The sequence below is a fragment of the Salmo salar genome, chromosome ssa01 (assembly GCF_905237065.1).
Source record: "Salmo salar chromosome ssa01, Ssal_v3.1, whole genome shotgun sequence".
Classification (NCBI taxonomy): Eukaryota; Metazoa; Chordata; class Actinopteri; order Salmoniformes; family Salmonidae; genus Salmo; species Salmo salar.
In genome coordinates this window covers 78,809,941-78,833,917 of record NC_059442.1, presented here as the reverse complement: position 1 = coordinate 78,833,917, position 23,977 = coordinate 78,809,941, and the positions used below count along the sequence as shown (strand labels likewise).

At 38.8% G+C, this 23,977-nt stretch overlaps 1 protein-coding gene across 1 annotated transcript; it reads right to left on the bottom strand.

The window, feature by feature from the left end:
• Nucleotides 1-7,678: 7,678 nt before the first annotated feature.
• LOC106612672 (bone morphogenetic protein 5) lies at nt 7,679-23,065 on the bottom strand. The gene is made up of 7 exons (XM_014214076.2): nt 21,969-23,065; nt 18,791-18,983; nt 14,258-14,406; nt 12,050-12,247; nt 10,219-10,295; nt 9,858-9,968; nt 7,679-9,197 (listed from the first exon to the last, which is right to left on the bottom strand). Exons 1-7 carry the CDS (start codon nt 22,462-22,464, stop codon nt 9,048-9,050), a joined length of 1,374 nt encoding a protein of 457 aa, XP_014069551.1. The 5' UTR covers nt 22,465-23,065; the 3' UTR covers nt 7,679-9,047.
• Nucleotides 23,066-23,977: the final 912 nt, after the last annotated feature.

The window sequence follows — 23,977 nt, the reverse complement described above, 5'->3', positions numbered from 1 at the left end:
GAGCCAATCAGTTGTGTTGTGACAAGGTAGGGTTGGTATACAGATGATAGCCCTATTTGGTAAAAGACCAAGTCTAAATTATGGCAAGAACAGCTCAAATAAGCAAAGAGAAACGACAGTCCATCATTACTTTAAGACATGAAGGTCAGTCAATCTTGAAAATTTGTGCAGTCGCAAGCGCAGTCGCAAAAACCATTAAGCGCTATGATGAAACTGGCTCTCATGAGGACCACCACAGGAATGGAAGACCCAGAGTTACCTCTGCTGCAGAGGATAAATTCATTGGAGTTACCAGCCTCAGAAATTGCAGCCAAAATAAATGCTTCACAGAGTTTAAGTAACAGACACATCTAAACATCTTCTCTACAGAGGAGACTGCGTGAATCAGGCCTTCATGGTCTAATTTCTGCAAAGAAACCACTACTAAAGGACACCCATAATACAAAGAGACTTGCTTGGGACAAGAAACCGTGCAATGGACGTTAAACCAGTGGAAATCTGTCCTTTGGTCTGATGAGTCCAAATTGGAGATTTTGGTTCCAACCGCTGTGTCTTTGTGAGATGCAGAGTAGGTGAACGAATGATCTCCGCATGTGTGGTTCCCACCGTGAAGCATGGAGGAGGAGGTCTGATGGAGTGGGGGTCCTTTGCTGGTGACACTGTCAGTGATTTATTTAGAATTCAAGGCACACTTAACCAGCATGGCTACCCCAGCATTCTGCAGTGATACGCCATCCCATCTGGTTTGTGCTTAGTGGGAATATCATTTAACCCAACACACCTCCAGGCTATGTAAGGGCTATTTGACCAAGAAGAAGAGTGATGGAGTGCTGCATCAGATGAACTGGCCTCCACAATCACCCAACCACAACCCAATTGAGATGGTTAGGGATGAGTTGGACCGCAGAGTAAAGGAAAAGCAGCCAACAAGTGCTCAGCATATGTGGGAAATGCTTCAAGACTGTTGGAAAAGCATTCCAGGTGAAGCTGGTTTAGAGAATACCAAGCATGTGCAAAGCTGTCATCAAGGCAAAGGGTGGCTACTTTGAAGAATGTCAAATATATTTTGATTTGTTTAACACTTTTTTCGTCACTAAATGATTCCATATGTGTTATTTCATAGTTTTGATGTGTTCACTATTATTCTATAATGTAGAAAATAGTAGGTGTGTTGAAACTTTTAACTAGTGTGACTCGTTTCAGGAAACTAGGCGTATGTTACGTGTCACTACTTCACAGCAGAGGCATTTGAACTTAAAACATTTTTTAAAAAATGCGTTTTGGGGCAGAAATGCCTTCTGGAATATGTGAACCTTTATCTATCTTCATAATAAACTTGTATGCCATATGTAAATACAAATACAAATACAATTGTTAAATTACGCCCCAAGTTGGTTTAGCCATGGGAAAAGACTGGAACCTTCCCGCTAGCCATGATTGGATGAGATCATGGATGGGCTGGACATGCCGAGATACGAGTTCGGATTGGTCTGCCATGTAGCACACTTCCGTCTATAATATGAGCTGGTCAGTATGTGTAGGTAACCCTTTCTAATGCAGCTTTTTTGAAAGATATCAAGGTGGCGCCGACAGAGAGGGTTGCCTCGATTCTAGTCCTTAAGAAACTATGCGGTATTTCGTTTTTTATGTATTATTTCTTACATTGTCAGCCCAGAAAATCTTAAGTGTTATTACGTACAGAAGTACTATTGGATATCAGAGCGATGTCAACTTACCAACATTACGACCAGGAATTTCCCGAAGAGGATCCAAAAACAACGTCGCCGCAGAAGAGGTAGACGGAGTATCCTCCTGGTCAGACATCGGAGGCGTGCACACCACACACCGCCTCCGAGTATATTACTCGCCAATGTGCAGTCTCTAGATAACAAGGTAGACAAAATTAGGGCAAGGGTTGCTTTCCATCAAATGCCAACCATATTCTCTCCCAAGAGAATTCTCGTCCGTTATTGTCACAGCCGTGTATATCCCCCCTTAAGCCGATACCACGACGGCCCTCAAGGAACTTCACTGGACTCTATGCAAACTGGAAACCATATATCCTGAGGCTGCATTTATTGTAGTTGGGGATTTTAACTAAGCAAATTTGAGAACAAGGCTACCTAAATCAGCATACTGATTGTAGCACTCGTGCGGGCAATACACTGGATCACTGCTACTCTAACTTCCATGATGCATACAAGGCCCTCCCCCGCCCTCCCTTCGGCAAATTTGACCACGACTCCATTTTGTTGCTCCCGTCCTATAGGCAGAAACTCAAACAGGATGTACCCGTGACGAGAGCTATTCATCGCTGGTCTGACCAATCGGAATCCACGCTTCAATATTGTTTTGATCACGCGGACTGGGAAATTTTCCTGGCAGCCTCAGAGAATAATATCCATTTATACGCTGATTTGGTGAGTGAGTTTATAAGGAAATGCACTGAAGATGTTGTACCCATTGTGACTATTAAAACCTACCCTAACCAGAAACCGTGGATAGATGGCGGCATTCGCGCAAAACTGAAAGTGCAAACCACTGCATTTAACCATGGAAAAATGACTGGGGAATATGGCTGAATACAAACATTGTAGTTACTCCCTCCACAAGGCAATCAAACAATTGAAATGTTGGTATAGGGACAAAGTGGAGTCGCAGTTCAACGGCACAGACACGAGACGTATGTGGCAGGGTCTACAGGCAATCACGGACTACAAAAAGAAAACCAGCCACGTCACGGACACCGATGTCTTGCTTCCAGACAAACTAAACACCTTCTTTGCCCGCTTTGAGGATAATACAGTGCCACTGACGTGGCCTGCTACCAAGGACTGTGGGCTCTCCTTCTCTGTGGCCTACGTGAGTAAGACGTTCAAATATGTTAACCCTCATAAGGCTGCCGGCCCAGACGGCAACGCTGGCCGCGTCCTCAGAGCATTCGCAGACCAGCTGGCTGGTGTGTTTACGGACATATTCAATTTCTCCCTATCCCCACATGCTTCAAGATGGCCACCATTGTTCCTGTCCCAAGAAAGCAAAGGTAACTGAACTAAATAACTACCACCCTGTAGCACTCATGAAGTGCTTTGAGAGTTGGGAGTATGAGTTGGGAGTATGGTTCATTGTTTAGCTAGCTACTGTAGCTACATGTCTAAACAGAAAACGTGACTATGCAAGTAACCATTTCCCTGTACCGTTTACACCTTCTGTATCCTGTGCATGTGGCAAATAAACATTGATTTTATTTGATATAGTATGTGTTTACCAGGGACAGTAATGTGAAGAACAACATGACCTGCACCAAACTCAAATTAGGATATAACGTTAGGCCAACGAGACAGTGTCCAAGTTCTAAAATTCACCCTGTAGAATGCCCTGCTTTTATTTAATTTTTTATAACTTAACTTTAGCTAGCTGACAAGCTGACAAGCTAGAAACAAACCAAAACATTGTTTTGAAAGTTGCTTTTAGTTGCCTGGTTTGCTAGATTGACATATACTAAATACATTTTTAAACAGGTGGGGTTATAGGTGTTAAAATACACCAGTTATGCTAATTTGGACCACCAGGCTGCTGATGTTATGCCTGTAGTTTTTGTGTACATACTTTTTATAACGACAATGACAAGTTCGATTTCGGACAATAATAGAATGTTTAATGATGTCACTGCAACAACGGTCAATAGACGTAGTATAATTCAGCGTTTCGTCTTGAAATCTTGGATTGTTTAGTACATGGCATCACATGTGAATCCTGAAAGAGATGGGTGGGGCAAAGGCAGGTTAAGAGGGTGGGAAAGATGCAGAAGAGCTCTCCAGTAGGTGTACCAAAACATTCAAGGGCCGTTTTCTTAAAAGTGGGGTTACAAGTTTATTAACTTTCAAGGCAGAATTACTTTCCTATTGTTCTTCAGATGTATGGTATGATATACCATTTTTTAGCTCTGAGTCTTCACTTTTATCCAATGTAAAAAAACACAATTTTAAAGTTTGCTACATAAAACAGACTTCAGCCAGTCAGTCTCATATGATTATTTTTGGGACCGTAAACCATTTATTTGTGTTACAAAACAATAAAAAGCATTACTGTTTGACAGAAAGTGTCTTTTTGCCATAATTTCCAATTTGGGGTAAAAATGACCCCTGTTGGCGCTGTTAGGGGTCGAAATATGTTGCCGTTTTTAGAGTTAAGGATATTTTATTTGAATCAGAACTTCACACAGTGTTGTTTTCTCCTTTCCCACGTATTATTCTTCATAACGCCTTCTTCCACCGTCTATAGCGGGGATATTACGCAACCTCAGAAATGTTTCAGCTAGCCATATTGAGGCATTTGGTGACACTTGTTATGTTGTTATAAAATACTGTATATCTGCATAAATAATAAATTATGATGAGAACTGATTGCACAGACAAGAGATTACCTGTCATGTTACTACTGCACTTCACCAGGTTCAACAAGTACAATGTAATGGCATTGTGCTGTTCCACGATTCACAATGCACAGGAAAAAGTCAACCTTCTCCCTAATGGTCTTCAATTCCAACATTGAAACTGAGGGATTGGAATTGAAACAGCAAAAGAAATGTCCCTAACCTACTTGCGCCTTACAAGGTTACTAAAAACCCTGTATAGTGTTTGTTTTCTGTGTTCTAATACATCTGATGTAGAGCCACATGCTTTCTGTGACTTGTGTTTTGAACATTACAGAGAGAACCACCCAATCAACACGTAGCAATTCAGACTATCCCCATGTGATGGATGGGTCATCTCAGGAGCAGCTTCCTCTGCTCAGTATAACACATTTGCTGAACAAGATGAAACTATGTTCCTGAACAACTGCTGGTACTGGTGGGTCTGTTTTATATATTAAATCAACAGAGTAGCCATACTGAGAGCTCTGAAACACAAAACTGACATTTCATCAGCACTGTGTGCAGTGCAGGGTTGCTACTGTTTACTGGCTTACAAAGCATTAGATATAAAGGACCTGATTGACATCTTCAAAAACCAGAATAAGATTATAGAATAACTTAGAATATTAAACAGCAATATATTCTATTATCCATTGTCTGAGTTATTTCAAAAGGCATAACATGCTAAATGAGGACAATCTAAGTTAACCATGACCATGAAACCAGAGGAATATGAAGGTTTATTCTTAATTGTAACATTCTTCGGCAAAGAAAAATACCCTACACAAACTTAAGAGGATTGTCATGGGTTGTTTTATGTCTGTTTTCAGAGCAGCCATTTTGTGGTGGGTCTCAGAAGTAGAGGGTTGTTGATGTGATGGGTGGCAGGGCACCGCTGACTCACTGCAGGCTGTAATTCAGCATGGGGCCCTCCCAAGGGGAAGGGGGCAGTGTATCAATCTGCCCTCAGTGTGGCAACTGTTTCCCTTTCCTTTCATGTGGTCGGGGGGTTTACACTAAGAAGCCTGTATACTTGCTGAGAGTTCCTTAAAATAGGAGCTCATTCATCCTAGCCCCATACGTTATAGAGAGGGAGAAGTGTAGCTGGATTGGAAAGAATCCATGATATTAAACAGTAGATGGGATTGTAAAGTGCTAGAGGTAATCATGCCAGGCAACAGGCCACAGGAATGCAAATCATCCTCCACGCCTTAGTTAAGTTAGCAGGTGGCCTCTTATATTCATTGAATGTCAACACTATTTTTCGATGGAGCGTGCATAACATCTGGGCAGGCAGGTCACTGTTTTTAATTAAGTGAAACACAGTCACTCAATGTTCTGCCACGTGAGAAAAAAATTCTATAAAAAGGGGAGGGTGAAGGAAGAAAAAGTACATATCCTGTGTTTGGTGAATGTCAATACAGTTGTGTAAATACATATTAATCTTTAACCTAATCCCTTTGGTTACCTACATTTCCAAGTGTACTGAACATCCCTGGGCAACCAAAGGACTTCTCTGAAAGTGGCACGTTCTCTCACACTCTTCAGGAAGCCCTACTTGGAATGATTTGTCAAACCAGGGGTGAATGCAAGACCTAGTCATCCCAGGTCTCTGCTCTCATTTCATAAGTGAGCCGCTATCTTGAGAGCTTGTATTAGACAGGGGAGTGTATGCACCTGTTGATATAACCTTCTTTGATTTGTCCCTGGTCTGCTCACTTTACAGGTGCAAGCTTCCAGCTTCCAGAATACAATTTGTGTGTGTGAGAAGTAGATTAAGCTGACTTTATTCGTCCAATTGTACAGAAGGTCCAACGGATATTTCACTTCCGCTTTATCCCGACCCCTCCGAAAGCCACACATACACACATGTTGGAGAGGTTGGAGCAGTGGGCTGCCAAAGCCTACTATGGTGCCAGTGGAGCAGTTGTTGTGGGGTTTTAAGAGCCTTGCTCAAGGGCACAACCGCATGCAACGCCATCTAGGATTTGATACCAACAACTCTCTGGTTGTTCTCGCCTGATTTTTCCCGTCACACCTGGGATTCAAACTGTCAGCCCTCCGGTTGCTGGCTCGCCTCTCTAACTGCTAGGCTACTTGCTGCTAGGCTACTGCATAAATAATAAATGAAAAAATATACTTTATGTATACTGCATAAACATGTCTAAGTTTCAATGAATCCAGCTCTTGGTGTGTTAGTGGTTATTAGGGGCTATTTCCTCAATGGTTAACTATTTGTTATTTTTTTTCCATTTCAGCTAAGTGGGAGCTGGAATGGCAACTATGTAAAAAATCATAGCCTTGATATAAGAGGTGTTTCTCTTTTTATCCTGAAAGACAGGAGGGCACTGTCAGTAGTCAGAAAAGCAGAACTGTCTTGAACTGAATTGTGTCTCCAAAGTGTTTGTGTCTAACAGATTAAACAGAATACATTTAGATATTCTCCCTCTTAGCAGTTATCTTTCTAATAGCTTGGATGTCCTAGCTAGTTGATTTAAAACGGTCACTTCTCTATGGCAACCCTACGCACAACGGGGCTTACCAACAGCTGCTTGGCAGGGCTCAAGTACCCTTCATGATTTAGTGCTAGCAAAGATGAGCACAGCACAACAACAAGCACTGCTATCCACTGTAAGTCAAACCCTGATGTTACTGATATATACTATACATCAAACAATAATGTAGTGGTAAAACATTTGGGCACTGTATGGTCTAAACTATATATTTATTCTACAGTCTCCAAAATAGGAGGGATGCCTCTTTCGTGCCTAGTGACTGTAGATCACCACACACAGCAACAAATAGGATGTCGTAATCCTCCCTGTCAGGAGAAAGCAGAGCTCTGCTCAAAGCTCCCAGCACCACTAAATACTAGCACTCTCTCACAACACCGCAGATTTACAGGCTCCCTGGGTGGACCCCTATGTTTATATCATACTTGTCAAACATTTATAAATCTCAGACGGTAGTCCGGCAACAGTGCATAAAACATCCATAGAATTCCAAACACTAATACACGAAGACAACCTAGAGGCCGGCAGCTGGATGAAAAAAGAGGCATTGAAGTCTATAGAATAAAGATATGTTTGTCAATTGAGTTTCTATAAGGTGGGCTTGGTGTTTTAGGGCCCTTGAGGGTGGAAAAAAGACAGTTATTTTCAAGTTAAAATGGAAAATCTTTTAAGGAATGTAAGTTGTCTGTTTACTTTTTAAAGTGTTTTGGTTTAGTTTATAAAACATTGAAAGTATTTGAAAGCAATATTTTCAAAAAGATCATTTAATAATATATAAGCCACACTCTAATAATACAATAACGTGTACTTTTCCCAAACATATATTACTCAAATTATTATGAAGCATAACAACATGACAATAATAATATAATATCCATAATAATACAAAAATAACAGTGATATAACCACAATTGGGCAAACAATGTATTATCTTAGGGTAGTTTCATTCATTACGTATTGAGAATGTAAAATGAAAATATATACTGGCCGTAAAGTACGTTTTTAGGGAGCTACTCCACAACTTTTATCTAGTTCTCATATATTCCTACAATAGACTGTTACTGAACTATGACATTTCCTGGGTCTGAGAATATAGCAGGCCAGTCCTCATGTTTTTTCAGTGAATGCTATGGAAAGATATATTCAACAGAATGTATGACATATTTGACGTATAGGAAGTACATTTCAGCATAACTTATTTGATAGAAAGCATGATATATACATATATTTTATAGCCAGAAGTCTAACTATAGATTTTACGATAGACTGTTTGAAGCCTGTGTACAGTGTAAACATGATTAACGTCAAAGCCAGAGGAAAAACCCTAGAGTGTTATTCAAGGATTCCTATTTGAAATACTTAATTTACTATTTTACATCAGACCTTTAACGTGATTAATGTTGTGCCAGGCTGTTACTCAAATTACATGAATACAGATTCTGCTTTTAACACATCTGATGGAGAAATCAAAGAGAGTGTTGCAAGTTGCATACACGTAAGCTAGTATAGGCTACAATGTGCTTATAAAACCATAATAATACAATGTTGATGAAATAATTGACACTATATCTAAGTAAGATAGCTACACAAAACATTTTCAACTGGTATGTCCTAAAATATGACCTCATTTAACTGTAGCAGCAATATGTAAACCTTTTTTGAGTGGTTATAATGGTTTAAAACAATGGTTTGAAAATGAAATCCAATGTAACAGCTTGAAAAACAGTGATATAGGTGTGCTTGAATAAAGCAATATTTTGGAAAAACTGGTATACTTGTTGAACCGTATCCAATAAACAATAAGATCCAATAGATCGATATTGTACAAAGAGGTTTTCTTTTACTAAGATGTACAATGAAATGCTATAACTATTACAATGTAATTGTATATGTTCGCTATGGCCTATAGGAGAGAGTGCTAAGTGATGTCAAATATACATGGACTAATATTCATTGTACAATATTGAGTGTTATCACAAAAATAGGGGCAAATAAATAAGTTAATAAAACTAATATATACACAATACTGTACAGCACAACACACATTCAGATCTATCTATATTGATATGAACTTTTCCAGCAATACCACATATCTGAAATACAATCCTGCTTGCCCATTAATGGCAACCACATGACCTAACAACCATGTTTCTGTATTTCTTGAGGATGACATTTGAGCTGTCATCAAAGTAAAGCACAGATATAGCGTTCAGCTTGGTCGGTGCACAGCATGGCTTTGGCACATTGTCAGGGAACATCAGATGGACCTGTGGAAGCAAATAGAAAGGACTGAGTATACAAAGGAGATGGGTAATTCCCGTGAAAATAGTGCCTTTTGCATCCCTTTTGATATTTTAAGTAGGAATTGTGCACCAATATTGATTTTTAAAAGCCTGTTATATTAAATGAATAGCCCGTTTAATATAGACCACATGGAGAATTCAATAAATCGTATTTTTTTTTACATGAATGAAGACTTGCTTAAGTGACAACATTCTGCATTTTGTCCCTCCGTGCACCCTCTGTGACTTCTAGGAAGATTTTAACCCACTTAACCCCAAAATGTCTCCATGTTTTCACCATCATTGTAAACACTTTGTTATTTTGTTGCTTTGACAAAGTCAACCCTGTTACAGTCAACCCTGTTACTTTTTTTACCTCGTGAGAAAACGTGTTAAACTTGTCTTTTATTAAGTTGAACATGTGCTGTTTATGACAGAATTTTACAATAAGGTGAAATCAAAGTTTTACTTCTCAAAAGGTACTGAATTGGTGGAAGGACCCAGATAATTGGTGTAATGACCCAAAGCTGCAGTTTGAGCAGCTCAGAAAATCAATATGGTGTGGAATTAATTATTGCCATATTGGTAAAGCAATTCAATATGAATTCACGGGAAACAAGCATCTTTTGAGTTTTTTTTACATACCAAGGTTTGCACAATGGCGTGATTTGTCGCATTCATATGTGCATTGAGTGGAAAGGAACATTCCCCATCGCAGTAAAAAGCAGCATAACCTTCCGGTGCAATAATCCAGTCCTTCAAATAGAATAAAGAAAATACAAATTAAGCATCAAAGTCCTCCTCTTTAATATTGAAGACACTTTATTGACACTTGATGTGTTTTCTTAAGTCTGTCTGTTGCTGGTCTACTGCATTTAATACCATGGTTGAAACTAAAAGAGGTGCTTTTTACACACATATTTGTAACACACATGTTATGACCACTTGTGACATTAAGCTGTGCCATGCTATGCAGAGTAGATATGGTATGGTTCATCTTTCCTACCTGCCATCCTAAGTCTCGGAAGCTGACGTAAAGTTCATGCTTCTTGCAGGCTTGTTTCTGTTCACTGGTGTTATGATCTGAAAACAACAAACAATGAATTCATCTCTCAAGACTGCAAGTTTATCATTAGGCTATTATATACTGTAGTTGTAGACATTAGTTTTTTCTTTCATACAGCATCTGTGAGCACTGTGGTATATTGTTCGCCCACAGTACAATTATTTTTTGACAATAGGAAACGTACACCAAATCAATTATTCATTAAATATTACCAAACTGTTAACAGCAAATGGCAGCACCAACTCATGTATGGTTATTACATTCATGTGGCCACTGAAGGGATGTTGACTGGTAATCCCTAATGCACTGAACCACATCAGTTAAAAACAGCTGCAAAGCTGAAGCAAGTGCACAAAGACTTCTATACAATTACAGCCAAATTAAAACAATTAACTGAGATGGTCATTGTGGACGTTCTGTGTAGCTTAGCTAGAGTAGTTGTGTTAGCTGATTAGTACATATTCATATCAATGTACCATCTTCATGAGGAGCTGAAAGAGGTAATAGATTAGGCAGGTAGGTTTACTGTTTTGAAAATGTATCTGTTTTGTATTGATCTACATCAGGGATGGGCAACTCCAGTTCTCAGGGGCCGAAGGGGTGTCACACATTCCCCCCATGCCTAGCAAACACAGCTGATTAAACTAATTGTATTCTAAATAAGTTGAATATTGGAGTCAGGTGTGTTGGCTGTGGCAAAAGTGTGACACCAATCGGGCCCATGAGGACTAGAGTTGCCGATCCCGGAGCTACATCTATACTGCAGTTGATTATTTAGACTTTTGATCCATTAATTGGAGCAGCATGCAGTCAAAACAAGGCTCCTTGGCAACAAGAGGCTGCTTGACTAGACATAACATCCTGGAGTGTGTAACAGACTGTTTAAATGCACTGACAGGGAATAACAAATGGGACTGTAAGGCTTGCCATCAACCTCAAAAGGTGTTTCATTATCTGAAGTTAATTTGCCAACCTACTCCAGTCCAAACCCAAAACATTTTCAATTATGGTTCATTCTCAGAAAAAAAGGGTACAGTATTGTTTCTTGGGGTACAAAAGATAAAAATACGCATAATGTACCTTCAGAGGTACACATATGATCTCACGTGGTACTGTTTGGTACTTTTTAGGGTACATGTGCAGATAATCTAGTATAATGCTACATTTTTAACATAAAAGTACAATCAATGGAGGCGTGGCTTAGTGGGGGCGTTGCTTTCAGTTAGTTATTTTGGGCTACCTGTGAGTGGAAGTGATGTGCCAGTTTAAGTGGTTTATGGTTATGCTAATTAAAGTTTGAGCATGTCTTTTGCCAGTTCTGAAGTCTTTAGAAAGGCTTACTTATGTGACAATAAAGGAGCTGTAATTAATATTAACCCAACACTGAGTAACCTTGTCAAACGGTACGGACCAAGTGGTGTAATGGTTAAGGTGTTGGCTTGACAGTCGCTGGATTCAGGTTTGAGTCCTGGTCAGGCTACCCCCTGAATTGTGTCAGAAGTGGGATGGTGGAGAGACGTATGAACTTGAGGGACTTGTTATAGAAAATAAGTACATTTTTGCCGCTTAAAAAGAATGTGGTGGTACCCTAAAAAGGCAAATGCTACATTTAGTCTCTTTTAAGGTACAAACTGCAAGGGTACAATTATTTACCTATAACTAATGTTACAATGGACGTACCTTACAGGGTACCACTACAGTGACAAGCGTTTGTACCCCTTTAAGTACAATTCGGTACCTTTTTTCTGAGAGTGTAGTTTAATAAGCCCACCTCCACTTTTGGGTGCCCGTGGTGATTCCTGTTGACCACCTGATTTGTTGCGATTGTGATTCTTTCTCTTTCCACCAGCGGCCCTGACAGAGCGCAACAACACTTCACTGGCCTTGAAGAATGACACTAGGAATGGCTGTTTGGATTGTGGCCCATTCCTTCCAACGATGCCAGCAGACTTCATGTTTATACTTCGTCCTTTTAAAACAACAAGCAATGTGAATAGCAGCAAACAGAAGCATAATTAGATCCTGTCTAATCAAATGCCTTGATATAAGGGAGCAAATAAACAAAACAAAATTGGGTAAAATGGTGTAATTAGAGTATATTAATGTAAGCTTGCATTGTTCATATGAGCAAAGACGTATGATAAGTTCCGTTTTCCAGTTTGTATGATATTGTACGACTGCTATATGACCGCTATTCCATTCATAATGTAACCTAACGTAACGTAATATATCATACTAAATGGAGGGAAACACACAAACCACAAAGATAATTTATTATACATTTATTGTCACATGTCATCAGCTAATGTCTCTGATTCATAGATAATCCCAAAGAACATTTCATCAATGTCTTGTGGTTTTAAAGAAGATAAAAATATCTATCTTCCTAGTATTCTTGTCATAATTGTTAAAACAGTCAGGTACTCCTTTGGGTTTTGAAATGTTTTCCTCATTTCCCCACACACAAAAAAATGAAAAACATTTGATGTTTCTCCAATCTTAGATGCAGGAATTATGGTTCAATTTATGATAGTTACCATGCATTATTTTCCAAATAAACTTTGTAACATTAACATTGTTCTTTAAAAAAAGAACAAATTAGCTAAAACTGCCTTTATCTTTTAAGCTTCTTTTGACATGTGAAATATCAGATCCTGCTCTGAAGCCCCACCTCTATGAGGGATGGGCATCTCAGGATGATCTCTCCTACTACGTGACATGAAAATGATCTGTCCTCACCATGAAGCCAAGCAACAGGTGTTCCCCTGGGCTCAGTTCTCCTTCCCTGTTGATCTCCCAGTCATTCACTGGGCTCTGTTGTCTCTTCACAGGCATTATCCTACCTTTGCTATGCATAGGGCAAACAACGCTATCTGTCCTTCTCTCGTCTGACACACAGGTTATGATATGGTATGTATCTCTTCATGTCTGGTAAACATCAACATCTCAACCTCAAACCTTGACAACACAGACCTGTCCTCTCCTCTATGGACAGCTGTGTCTCCCTCCAAGATGGCAAAGAACCTGGGTATGACCTTGGAAAACCAGGTTTCTCTTTCTTTCACAGAAAACATCAATGACTCGGTCCGGTAGAGACTGCCTCTAAAGAAGGGGCCCCCAATTACATTCAGCCGTGGGCAGATTTTTCATTGAGCGGATGGTTGGGGGACGGAACATATAAATCATTTGTACACTGCTTATTGACCGCAAGAACCCACAAAAACAGAATAATTTCAAACCTTGATTACATTGAGATACGATCACATTTGCCTCTATTTATGTGTGGGAATACCTGGGAACAGATTTCCTAAATTAAAATCACTTAGAGCTGATTTCCTGTTGATTTTACAGTATTTTATGTGCAAGATCAAAAATGACATATTTTTTATGTTTTAATTGTTTTGCTCAGAAAACTTAGGGGCCAAATAAAATCACCCACGGGCCAAATTTTGCACGTGGGCAGCCTATTGGGGAACCTTGCTCTAAGGCATCAGTGAATATCTACTCATTTCTCACAAGCTATTTAACACAGCTCCTAGACCAGTCACTCATCATCTTGCTTGGATTACTGCAACTCTCTCCTAGTCTGGCTCCCCGGTCATGCCATCAGAGCTGTGCAGCTCATCAAGAACACTGACAGTTTATCCAGAATCTCACCCCATTTCTCAGCACTTTCACTGGCTACAGCTGGCACACCAGATTTGGACAGAGGTTTTTTGGCCCTCCAGGACTGACATTGAACAGCCCTGGCCTACATTATTTTGATGGAAATTGCTCTTGCCAATCTGTATGCAAAGATAAATTCCTGGATTGACCAAGCCTGGTTGTTCCTTACCTGGATAAGAGTGTCTACTGAATTACAAAAATAATTTCAAGGCAAACTACTTTTGAAGCCTGGGGTAACTAAAACGTTTAACTGCTTTTCTATATTTAATTCCCTACAACAACAAAGGTGGATTAAAAATACTGCTTCCCTTACCATCCAAAGTCTCCACAGAGAGCTGCAGACCCATGTTCTGCAGTGGGTTCAGCACCCAGTGGTTACTGGTGGCTGTGATGTCAAAGACCAGCCAGCCCCCATCAGAGGCCTTGATCTTTTTGGAATCCAACAAGAATGTCTCTGCATCCCTATTAAGGAAAACATTTATATAAAATCAATAAAAAACAACGAGTGAATGCATGTGATAACTTGACAGATGGCAATGCACATACATTACTATGGGTAAACTTAGATTTACTGGATAAAAATATTTAACACAGGGGTGATATAACTGACGGACCTCACTCTGCTCTTTGAGCTCTGGAACTAATCATGAAATTCCTGTTTATGCACCTTAATGTTGTTAAAACTTGCACGGGCCACACAAAGAGAGAACACATGCTTCCTCTGGGTCGTTTAGACTTGGAAGCAGTCAAACAATTATTGAGGCCCTGACCTGCCATATTGGAAATCATTACATAAACAAAGTATCATTGAATAATCACTACATGATGCAATTTATTCCAGCTTTCTCTCTTAGATCTGAGCCAAAAACATCCTTTGACAAAAATGTATCTTAATAGTTAAATTTGTTGTTCCATGTGCTCTATCCTTTAAGCCCCATATTTTGAAGTAAATTTCTCTGAAATATACTCCTCTCTCTAAGGAGTGCCTAATGACTCTTTAGCCGGATTAGAGACAATCTGTTTTCACAACCACACAAAATATGGATAAGCAGGATATTAATCAACCAGTCATGTACTCAAGGCCATAATTGCCAAGCAGTGAAAAAACACATTTAAGTAACAGATTTGTCTTTGCTCTACCACCAATTTGAAACCATATGTGACTGAACTGTTGAGCAGTTCAACACCAGCTTAATGATGGCTCCTTGGGGGAGGAGCAGAGAAAAAGGTGCTGAACTGTGAAACTCTGAATAATGTTTATCAAGCCGAAAAGTCACAGTTAGGAGCTGAGGAGCTAAATGTGTGATGGCTCCAGACCTCGGTGAGCCATAAAAAAGAATGCGATGACTGGGGCCTGGGGCTTCAGATGGGAGAGTTCAATGACTAGGACCTCCAGAAAAGCCCAAGAGGGTCATATCTCCCCTTCAATCAGCCTCACACATATTTGGCTAGTGAATGTGGGCCCTGCTTTAAGTAGACCCCTGTGTGTTCAGCTATGTCACGGCTTCCCACTTCCGGAACATTGTTAAGAGAAGCAGGTGGGCATGAGGGTTATGATGGGAGCCCCCTAGGCAGCCCCTAATGGGCCCACATGGTTTCAACTGAACTGGGATGCAACAAGCCGCCTGACAGGCAACACATAGACCAGGAGGAGTGATAACTGATGGACTTCCGAGGCTTCACAAGTGGTGAACATGCTAATGGAAAAGCTTTATCCGTGAACTATATTTGTAAGGGCCCGGTGTGGTGAGAATGAGGCGGAACAAGGTTGGCGATACAAGGATGAGGTTCACAAATAGTCAGTCAGATGAAAGGAGAGCAATATAGGCAGTGCTTGACTTAGAGTGAAATAGGTTCCGGTACTCATTTTGCATGCTGGTACTGTTTATATTTAGGTGTAGGAGCTCCACAACACTTTTGAGCTAATATTCTATAAGAGGAACAGGAGCTCAAGCAGTAGAACATTTTAGGTGCCGGTCCTCAACACTGGTGAGCTCCTACCCAAGTTACGTACTGAATATAGAATACTTGCAGACCAGGCAAAGATAAACTGTAGAATTCATAGATGAAATCGATTTATTTAGTTAACATGTGCAAATGGAAATGTATGTTTGTTCCAAAGTTTCAATATCTTATTGAAAACATATTATTCATGCCCAAATGCAAATGAAGTCAAAATGTATGTTTGGTCTTAATCAAAGGAAAAACATAATTGGACCAGAATGTATGCCTAACCATGTTGCTGAGTCTGTTTACACAGGCAGCCCAATTCTGATCTTTTGCCAATAATTGGGTAAAAGATCAGATTTGGGCTGCCTGTATAAACACAGCCTTATTGCCTCCTTTCTTGTTTGCTTCATCTTAAAAGATTGTTTCGTCATACACCAAGCTGTGTAGGCTACTGACTGCATTTACCACAGCTACTACTCTGATTTCCATAGAAGACATATAATATAAACAGCACAATGGATGTTTTTAGTTAATAAAAGAAAGGAAACATAAAAATAACCTTAATCTAGCCCTTAATCCCTCCCAGAAACTTCTAGATTTTCTCCCCCATTTGGAATCAAAGTTAAGATAAAACAAAGGTATAGTTAAGTTTCTAAATTATAATATATACTTGTGACAAGCTTCCATTTCGTGGCATTTCTGATTACTTTGTGTCACTTACCAATCTAACGCCAAACGTGTATATCAGGTCATGGTTTTATAATTCAAAGGAGACAAATGACCTTCTTGAAGACACTTGAAATAAGCACTAATCAGGATAAAGTCCTTCCAAACTTCCCTGATGTGCTAGTGTAAACAGGATGTCTTTTATTTTCTGCCTAGTTGCCTGCCTCAAGTGTTTGACAGAACAGTGCAGGTTTTAAAGGGACATTTGAAAGCCTCCCAAGGATTACGCTGACACAAGCATGTCCCCAAGTGCAGATGCTCAACTTTAGACAATGTTATCTAAAGACAGCCACTTTCAAATGCATCCACTCACAAATTCGAAGCTCATTTAAAGTGACAGTCAGAGTGGAGCTGAAGGATGCGACTAAAAACAAACAAAAGATAACTATTGTAAAATATAATGTGTCCGTAAAATGTATATAGTATGTATAAGCTGGAAGTAGAAGGCTAAGTGTTGTTGTCCATTAGTTTACTCAAATTAGGGGAGGGGTGGTAGGGTTAGGAGAAAATAATAAAGGAAAATATATTTAATATATATATTTTTACACAAAGAATATATGGGGGATTGGAAATGATGGAGTATAATATGTGTATAATGTATAATAAAAAATAAATGTAAAAAGATTCAGTGGCAATCGGTAGGAGAAACAATAACAAAACGGTATCTCTGCCTCTGTTTTGGTTAAAAGCTGAGAGATGGGGCTGGAGAACTCTCAAATTCATAGACAGAGCTATGGATACAAGGACATCCATGGTATCAAAATTATAGTTCTAACCATGTTTTGAGGCTATATAGTGTTTGTTTACATTTACTTTGTTTGCAAACATTAGAGTAAGACAAGATTATATTTTGGGTTCTGATGGGGAATGACATTTGAATTAAGCTTATGAGGCATTTATAAGTCATATTCTTCAAGAATCAATAGGTACACGTAGTTCATTTATAAGTCATATTCTTCAAGAATCAATAGGTACACGTAGTTCATTTATAAGTCATATTCTTCAAGAATCAATAGGTACACGTAGTTCATTTATAAGTCATATTCTTCAAGAATCAATAGGTACACGTAGTTCATTTATAAGTCATATTCTTCAAGAATCAATAGGTATACGTAGTTCATTTATAAGTCATATTCTTCAAGAATCAATAGGTACACGTAGTTCATTTATAAGTCATATTCTTCAAGAATCAATAGGTATACGTAGTTCATTTATAAGTCATATTCTTCAAGAATCAATAGGTACACATAGTTCATTTATAAGTCATATTCTTCAAGAATCAATAGGTACACGTAGGTCATTTGGATGTAGCAACTGCTGACTGGCCCTTTAAGCTGTGTTCAATTTCACAATGTGTTAGGTTCCCTTTTATGCTATGATGATTGATAGATTGGTTGGTTGGTTGATTGATTGATTGGTTAATTGATTGGATGATTGATGCATCGATTAATTAATTAAAGTATGTATTTAGTTATTCATCCATTAATTTGAAAATACATTTAAAACTATATCACTGAGAGATTACATCTCACATATGATAAAGAGTTCTTCCATTCTCAAAATATCCTGCATCAAAACCCAAATCAGCAACCATTGTGATTCTCTATCTGGCAAAAAGGCCAAGGTAGAACAAGGCAAACTGGTTTGTAAACTCACATGGCTGCACCTTTTATGTACAGTGATTCAGGATGCCTATAAACAATAATAGGGGACATTCGAGATGACTGGTTCCTCTCAGTTAAACAGAATAAGATGTGCTTTCTCTTCCCTGCGTATAGGTTTTTGATTGAGGAATCCACCACTCTAAACTATAGAATGATCAATTACATACAAAAGCCAATTCAGTTCATAACATTTAGATGTTATGTTAGACACAATTTACAGTGACAGTCTAAACAGGTATAAAACTGGATGTTAAGGATACTCTACTGTACATAGTACTGTTAGAGAAAAACTACCTTGTGGAACTTTATGCGAATCATAAAGAATATAAAGGTCAGTTTATTCTATAGGTAGCCTTCAATATATTCTGTTTCTGCAGAGAGAATTTTAAATGTACATGGCTGAATTTATATCCCATTCCACAAGAATTTACAAGTTGATGATGTACTTTATATATATAAAAATAGAATGATTTGGGGGGTTGAAATGAAGGTCAGCTGGTGCTTACTTGTTTTGATATTCCTTGATGACCTGGTAGACGGTGACCTTCAGGGTAATGTTCTCATAGCGGGCATGACTGCCATCTTTATAGATCCGAAACTCAGCAGCAGTCACCGCCTCTCCCTCTGGGATCTGAGTCAGGTCGAAACGAAACTCCTTGTAGTGTCTCCGCTGATGGGAGAAATCTTTGTCTTTCTCCACTGAAAAAGAAGACTGGTCCATGAGGACTAAATAGAGTATTTGCATAGCTGCATAATATTAAGAGAGGCAATGCATAAACCTTCAGATCAGTGATTCAGATCAGTGATTATTATTACTGATACCTTCCCTGAGCTACAATAGATACAAAATGTGTTGCACAGACAGAATGTGGTGTGCCAGCAGTAACCTACCTAACTGAAAAAAGGTAATTTATCAAATGTTTTCACATTCCAAAAGCCAATCCAAACATTTTGACTCCAACAAAAGCACTCTCCAGTCCATTTAATCAGTCAACTGAGTACAGGTAGCAGTTTCCAGACAGGCCCTCCACTGTGTGCCGAACTGCATTCTCTGCCCATGATGAATGGGCTGTCAGTTAAGAAAAACAGGCTGATTTCAATTAAAGACACTTTCGTCTGCCCCTCAACGTGACAAAAAGAGTCCAGACAGCCTTTTCTGACAAGATTTGAGTGACTGCTTTGACCTCATTTGCCAACCTAATATTGACCTCCTGTAGTTCCTATACAATACATTGGCCGTGTTTGATACAGGAAACCCATATTTATCTTTCTCTGACCAATTTGTTTAAACTTGTTTTATCTGAGGACAATGATGAACGAGTTTATACTGAATATAAAATGTGCACATAAAAAAATGTTACGGAATTATCAATACAAACACAAACAAAGAAGAGCAAAGACGAGCAGAGTGCATTTTCAACCCTGTCTGCAATCAAAGGCATGCCATTATGCAGTCAAGAAGACACAAAGTGACAGCTAACCATCCAACACTGTTGCTAAATAGCAGCATAAAAGGGTTGGGGTTGAGGTGTGTTAGTGTTCTGGCACAGCCAGTGAAATCATAGAGTCAGTGAGTCCATTTCACTGATAGTTTATCTACAGTGAAAGTCTGTGGTTGCTTAACACACAAAGGTCAGGGGTCAGGTCTGCCTGTTACAGATTGGGCTTGCACCATGATTAGCTATGGCCAGTAATGTGAAGCAGAAGTGAAGCTGACTATATCAAGCATTTCAAGTGTCAGATAGCTGCAGATTAATTGGGAAGGTGGTTTGACTCACTAAAAAGTGTCAGCCACAGTTTCAGGGAATTAACTTTGTTTATGGAATTCATTTTTAATGACAATTTAGAAGAAGAGAGAGTAGAGAACTTATACATATTTTGCATAATTTCTCATCGTTATGTGGACAAGAGTGAAGATGCATTTCTGTGAATACATCACGTAAATGATCTAATAATCAATAATAATCACAACATACTTCTATGCTACAACTATTAGTATTATAGGAGTTAGTAGTAGCATTAGTGTAGTGAAGTCAATTATTTCTGTAGTAGTAATACTTGTGTAAATAGTCTCATTGCACACTTTACCACTGACTGTCCCCAGAATGAGAGCACAGAGATTTCAAGGCTGACTGTGTACATGCCATGCAGCTCTAAGTGGAAACAGATGTGACAGACCAAGGTGAGGGATTTTAAACCCAACAGCACCTTCGCATTAATATATTTTACATGTTCACGCTATAACACTCAGCTATATCTCTTATAAGCCTCTTTTTTGTAAGATGTGTCCTCTGTAACTGTCGTTTTTGTTTATCATACTGGCACATGTAAGCAAGTATAACATTTCACTAGCTCCCTAACAACAAATCTTATACTTTATTGTTTTTTACCGCTGGTGTACTATCCCTTAAATAGACATTTCACTCTCCATTGGGACGTAATGCTTAATGAAAAATGACACAAAAACGAATTAACAATGCTACTACCATTACATCTAACTGCCCAGACCCAGTGCCACAAGGAATAAGTGCTGAAAAAGTGCAGGCCTCACTCAATCGCTTTCCTTTCTTTAACAACAGGAAATAATTAAGGTCAATTTAACCAAGGTCAGACAGTCATCTGATAAGTTATTATGAACTTCTGGGTCAAAGGTCAGAACTACTGATGAAACATTGTGTAAATTATAAGAAAGCTTTTCTTTACGCTACAATAAATGTTGACCATTTCAAAAGATAGAAATTCTCCAATGCGGGCCTTATGAAGTATTTTGATAAACATATATTTATTCAAAATGCATGGCCTGTTTCCTAGGTAAGTCAAATATGACAGTTTAAGAGAATATTCATCTCCATAGAGTTGGGAATTTCAAGAATGTCCCGTCAAACTCTTCTTTCGCATAACCTTATTCAAAGAGCATGGATATGGTCTTCAACATGTGGATTGTTTGTGCTTTTACCAGTGTTTTAACGTGTAAATATGGTCCTGCATTAACATCAGGCATCTGAAAGTCTGAAGTAGAATCTGATATTAAGATCGAAAAAGACTTCTAACTTCAAAAACAGTACCATGAAATGTATATTACTCAGACAAACAGCACTGTGACTTTTGAAGAGAATTTGCAAACATAGTTGTGAGCAGTGTGGCATTGTTCTTGCTATAGGTGACACACGGGAAATTAAGGCCTGCTACAATAGGAATAGCCTATAACTTCTATTAATTGTAAATGTAACTGAATATCATCAATTTCTGCAACAAAATGAATATGCATACATAGGCTACTGTGGAAACATTTGTTTAAAATGTTTAGGGTTTTTATTGTAGTCTAATGATTAAGATCAAATTCAAGAAAAACACATAATCATTCATTTTAATATAATCAAGGTTGTTAAATTTACATTTTGACAAATCTACCTGGTATTATATATATATAAAAAAAACATGGTCTAAGCATATGTTTTCAGCATTGAAGGAAATTGTATACTGACAATATACATTGCTTTTAATCATATATAAACGAATCTAAACCTTTAGATATTAGCAGTGAGAAGGTCATGTGAAAATTCTAAGGCTTAAAATACTGTGGTTTATCAGTGGCCACCATATTTTGGATTTTTTTTTGGTGCTGGAGCGCAAGGCATAAATCAGGCAGCTTTAAACTTTTCTCAAGTCAGTTCACTTACTTACCTAAGTTGACAAAGCTCATAATCATATCAGCATCGTTGAGAAAGTTGGTGTCGTGAGATGTAGTGAGTGGAGGGATTTGGCTCGTCAGAGGGGCCGCGCGGTAAGGTTGCGCCACACGAGTGTATCCCTGCGGATAGCCGTAGTTCCCTTTACGCGAGATTCCATGAGCCTTCCCGCTGAATCCTTTCCCTGTAACCTCTTGTATTCCCAATCCTTCTTCCTCCTCAGTAGTCATGGCATTGTACAGGTCAAGCATGAACAGGGGTGCTGAGGATGCTTGTTTTCCTGGAGAAAAAGGCCTTGGACGGTGTGGTAAACCCAAAATAGAGAGAATCTCTCTTTGAATCTCTCTCCGTTCATGGTTACGCAATCTCCTGTAAATAAAACTAGAATGCACATGGTTGTCGCCTAAACCACAATGAACCCAGTGTAGAAAACTCAAGCAGCTCCATAAAAGTCCAAATGTGGCCCGGTTCAAAGGAATGAAGGCTCTCATCTTACAATGATGTGTTTGATGATGATGTTACACAGGTATACAGTTGTTACTCGTGTATAAAATTGATCTCCATTTTAATACAAATATCACAATTTCTGAATGTTTTCTTGCAGGATAACATACAGGTTACTATGTCACATCACTTTCTAGGAGAACGCCTGCCTGCAATGATGTTCTTTGAAGTCTCACATCAATCTATGTTGTGGAGCTGTCCCTTCTCTTCGGCGTGAGGTCCCAGTTCCAGACATGCAGCAAGTTTTCTCGAGTCCTCCGCTTAAATCCAATGTCTCACTGTCACATGTTTCAAAGTAGACGCATCAAATGTGGAATTGTGACATTCTCTCGCACTTTAACTCCACTTATACACAATAGCATGCAGGTACGCCCATAAAAGTCGAAAAAGCCCAACACCTTCATTGAATAGAAAGATAACAGCCCCTTTGAGTGATGTCGAGGAAATCACTAGACTATATAATAGCACCCGTTGCCACTCGTTGCCACAGCGCGTAACGTTTTTGGAAAATGTGTTGAAGCTTGTTGTCCATCCAATGAGTCCATACCACCCAGCCAGGACCAAGTTTTTGCATCCACCTCTAGCGGCCGCAATAAAACTTAACCGACATGAAGATGAATGTGGCAGCTCAGATGTGTAATGGGAGACACTTGAAATCTGAAACCTGTCTTAACGAGTCAAAGAAGAACAACATGGCCATTTAATTACCTCTACAGTGTTGGCCAAATCCGTGCGTTTTAGGAGAGGATATTTGGACAAATGCGTAATTTGATTATGTGTAATTTTAGGTGGTGATGAAGGCACATTTGTAAATTAATAGAATCTAGAAATCTATCAATCAACGTTCATATTTGACCACATACAACATATGTCGAAGTTTTATTTGGATAGGCCCATCTATTTTCAAAAGGTATCATTTGTCTGATTCTCAGAAAAAATTACAATTGAGCTCATTTTAGCTCTACAAATTTGGGAATAAATGTTGTCTTCGTGAGAAGACAATGGGCTGGTGAGGTGTGACATGTATGCAAGTTATCCTAAGGCCTCAACCAACACCTGCCCTACCTGGGAATATGGTCGTAATTAAAATGGTAAATAATGGGTATCAAAGAGGATTTTTTTAAGGCATGTGTAAGCCTGTGTATGCGGTGATAAATTGGCTATTCATATACTTTGCCAGGTTTACAATATTATAATTGATTGGGTATTTAATTATATAAATATTTTATAATTCATATAAATAGTATATATAAAATATAAACTTTTTAAGGGGTTGATTGCAATAGTTAACGTTACATGCAAAAACAACCTGTAACCACTTTGTACGGTAGGCCTACCTCAGCTTTATTATTATTAATATGTATTACACAAGTGTCCAAGTTATCAGTTTTTGGTTGGCTCAGGTGCAGTAGCTGTGCTGTCAATATGACCCTCAAGACATATCACAGCATAAGGCATGATGTACAAAGTATTTATTTTTAATTCAATTGACTAAGCATC

Bases quoted from the DNA above. Each gene is read 5' to 3' on its own strand.
- LOC106612672 (XM_014214076.2), bottom strand. From the start codon at position 22,464: ATGAGAGCCTTCATTCCTTTGAACCGGGCCACATTTGGACTTTTATGG. The intron at 14,407-18,790 runs GTAAGCACCAGC...TTTCCTTAATAG, and splicing joins ATCAAGGAATATCAAAACAA to GGATGCAGAGACATTCTTGT. The intron at 9,969-10,218 runs GTAGGAAAGATG...TTCTATTTGAAG, and splicing joins TCCGAGACTTAGGATGGCAG to GACTGGATTATTGCACCGGA.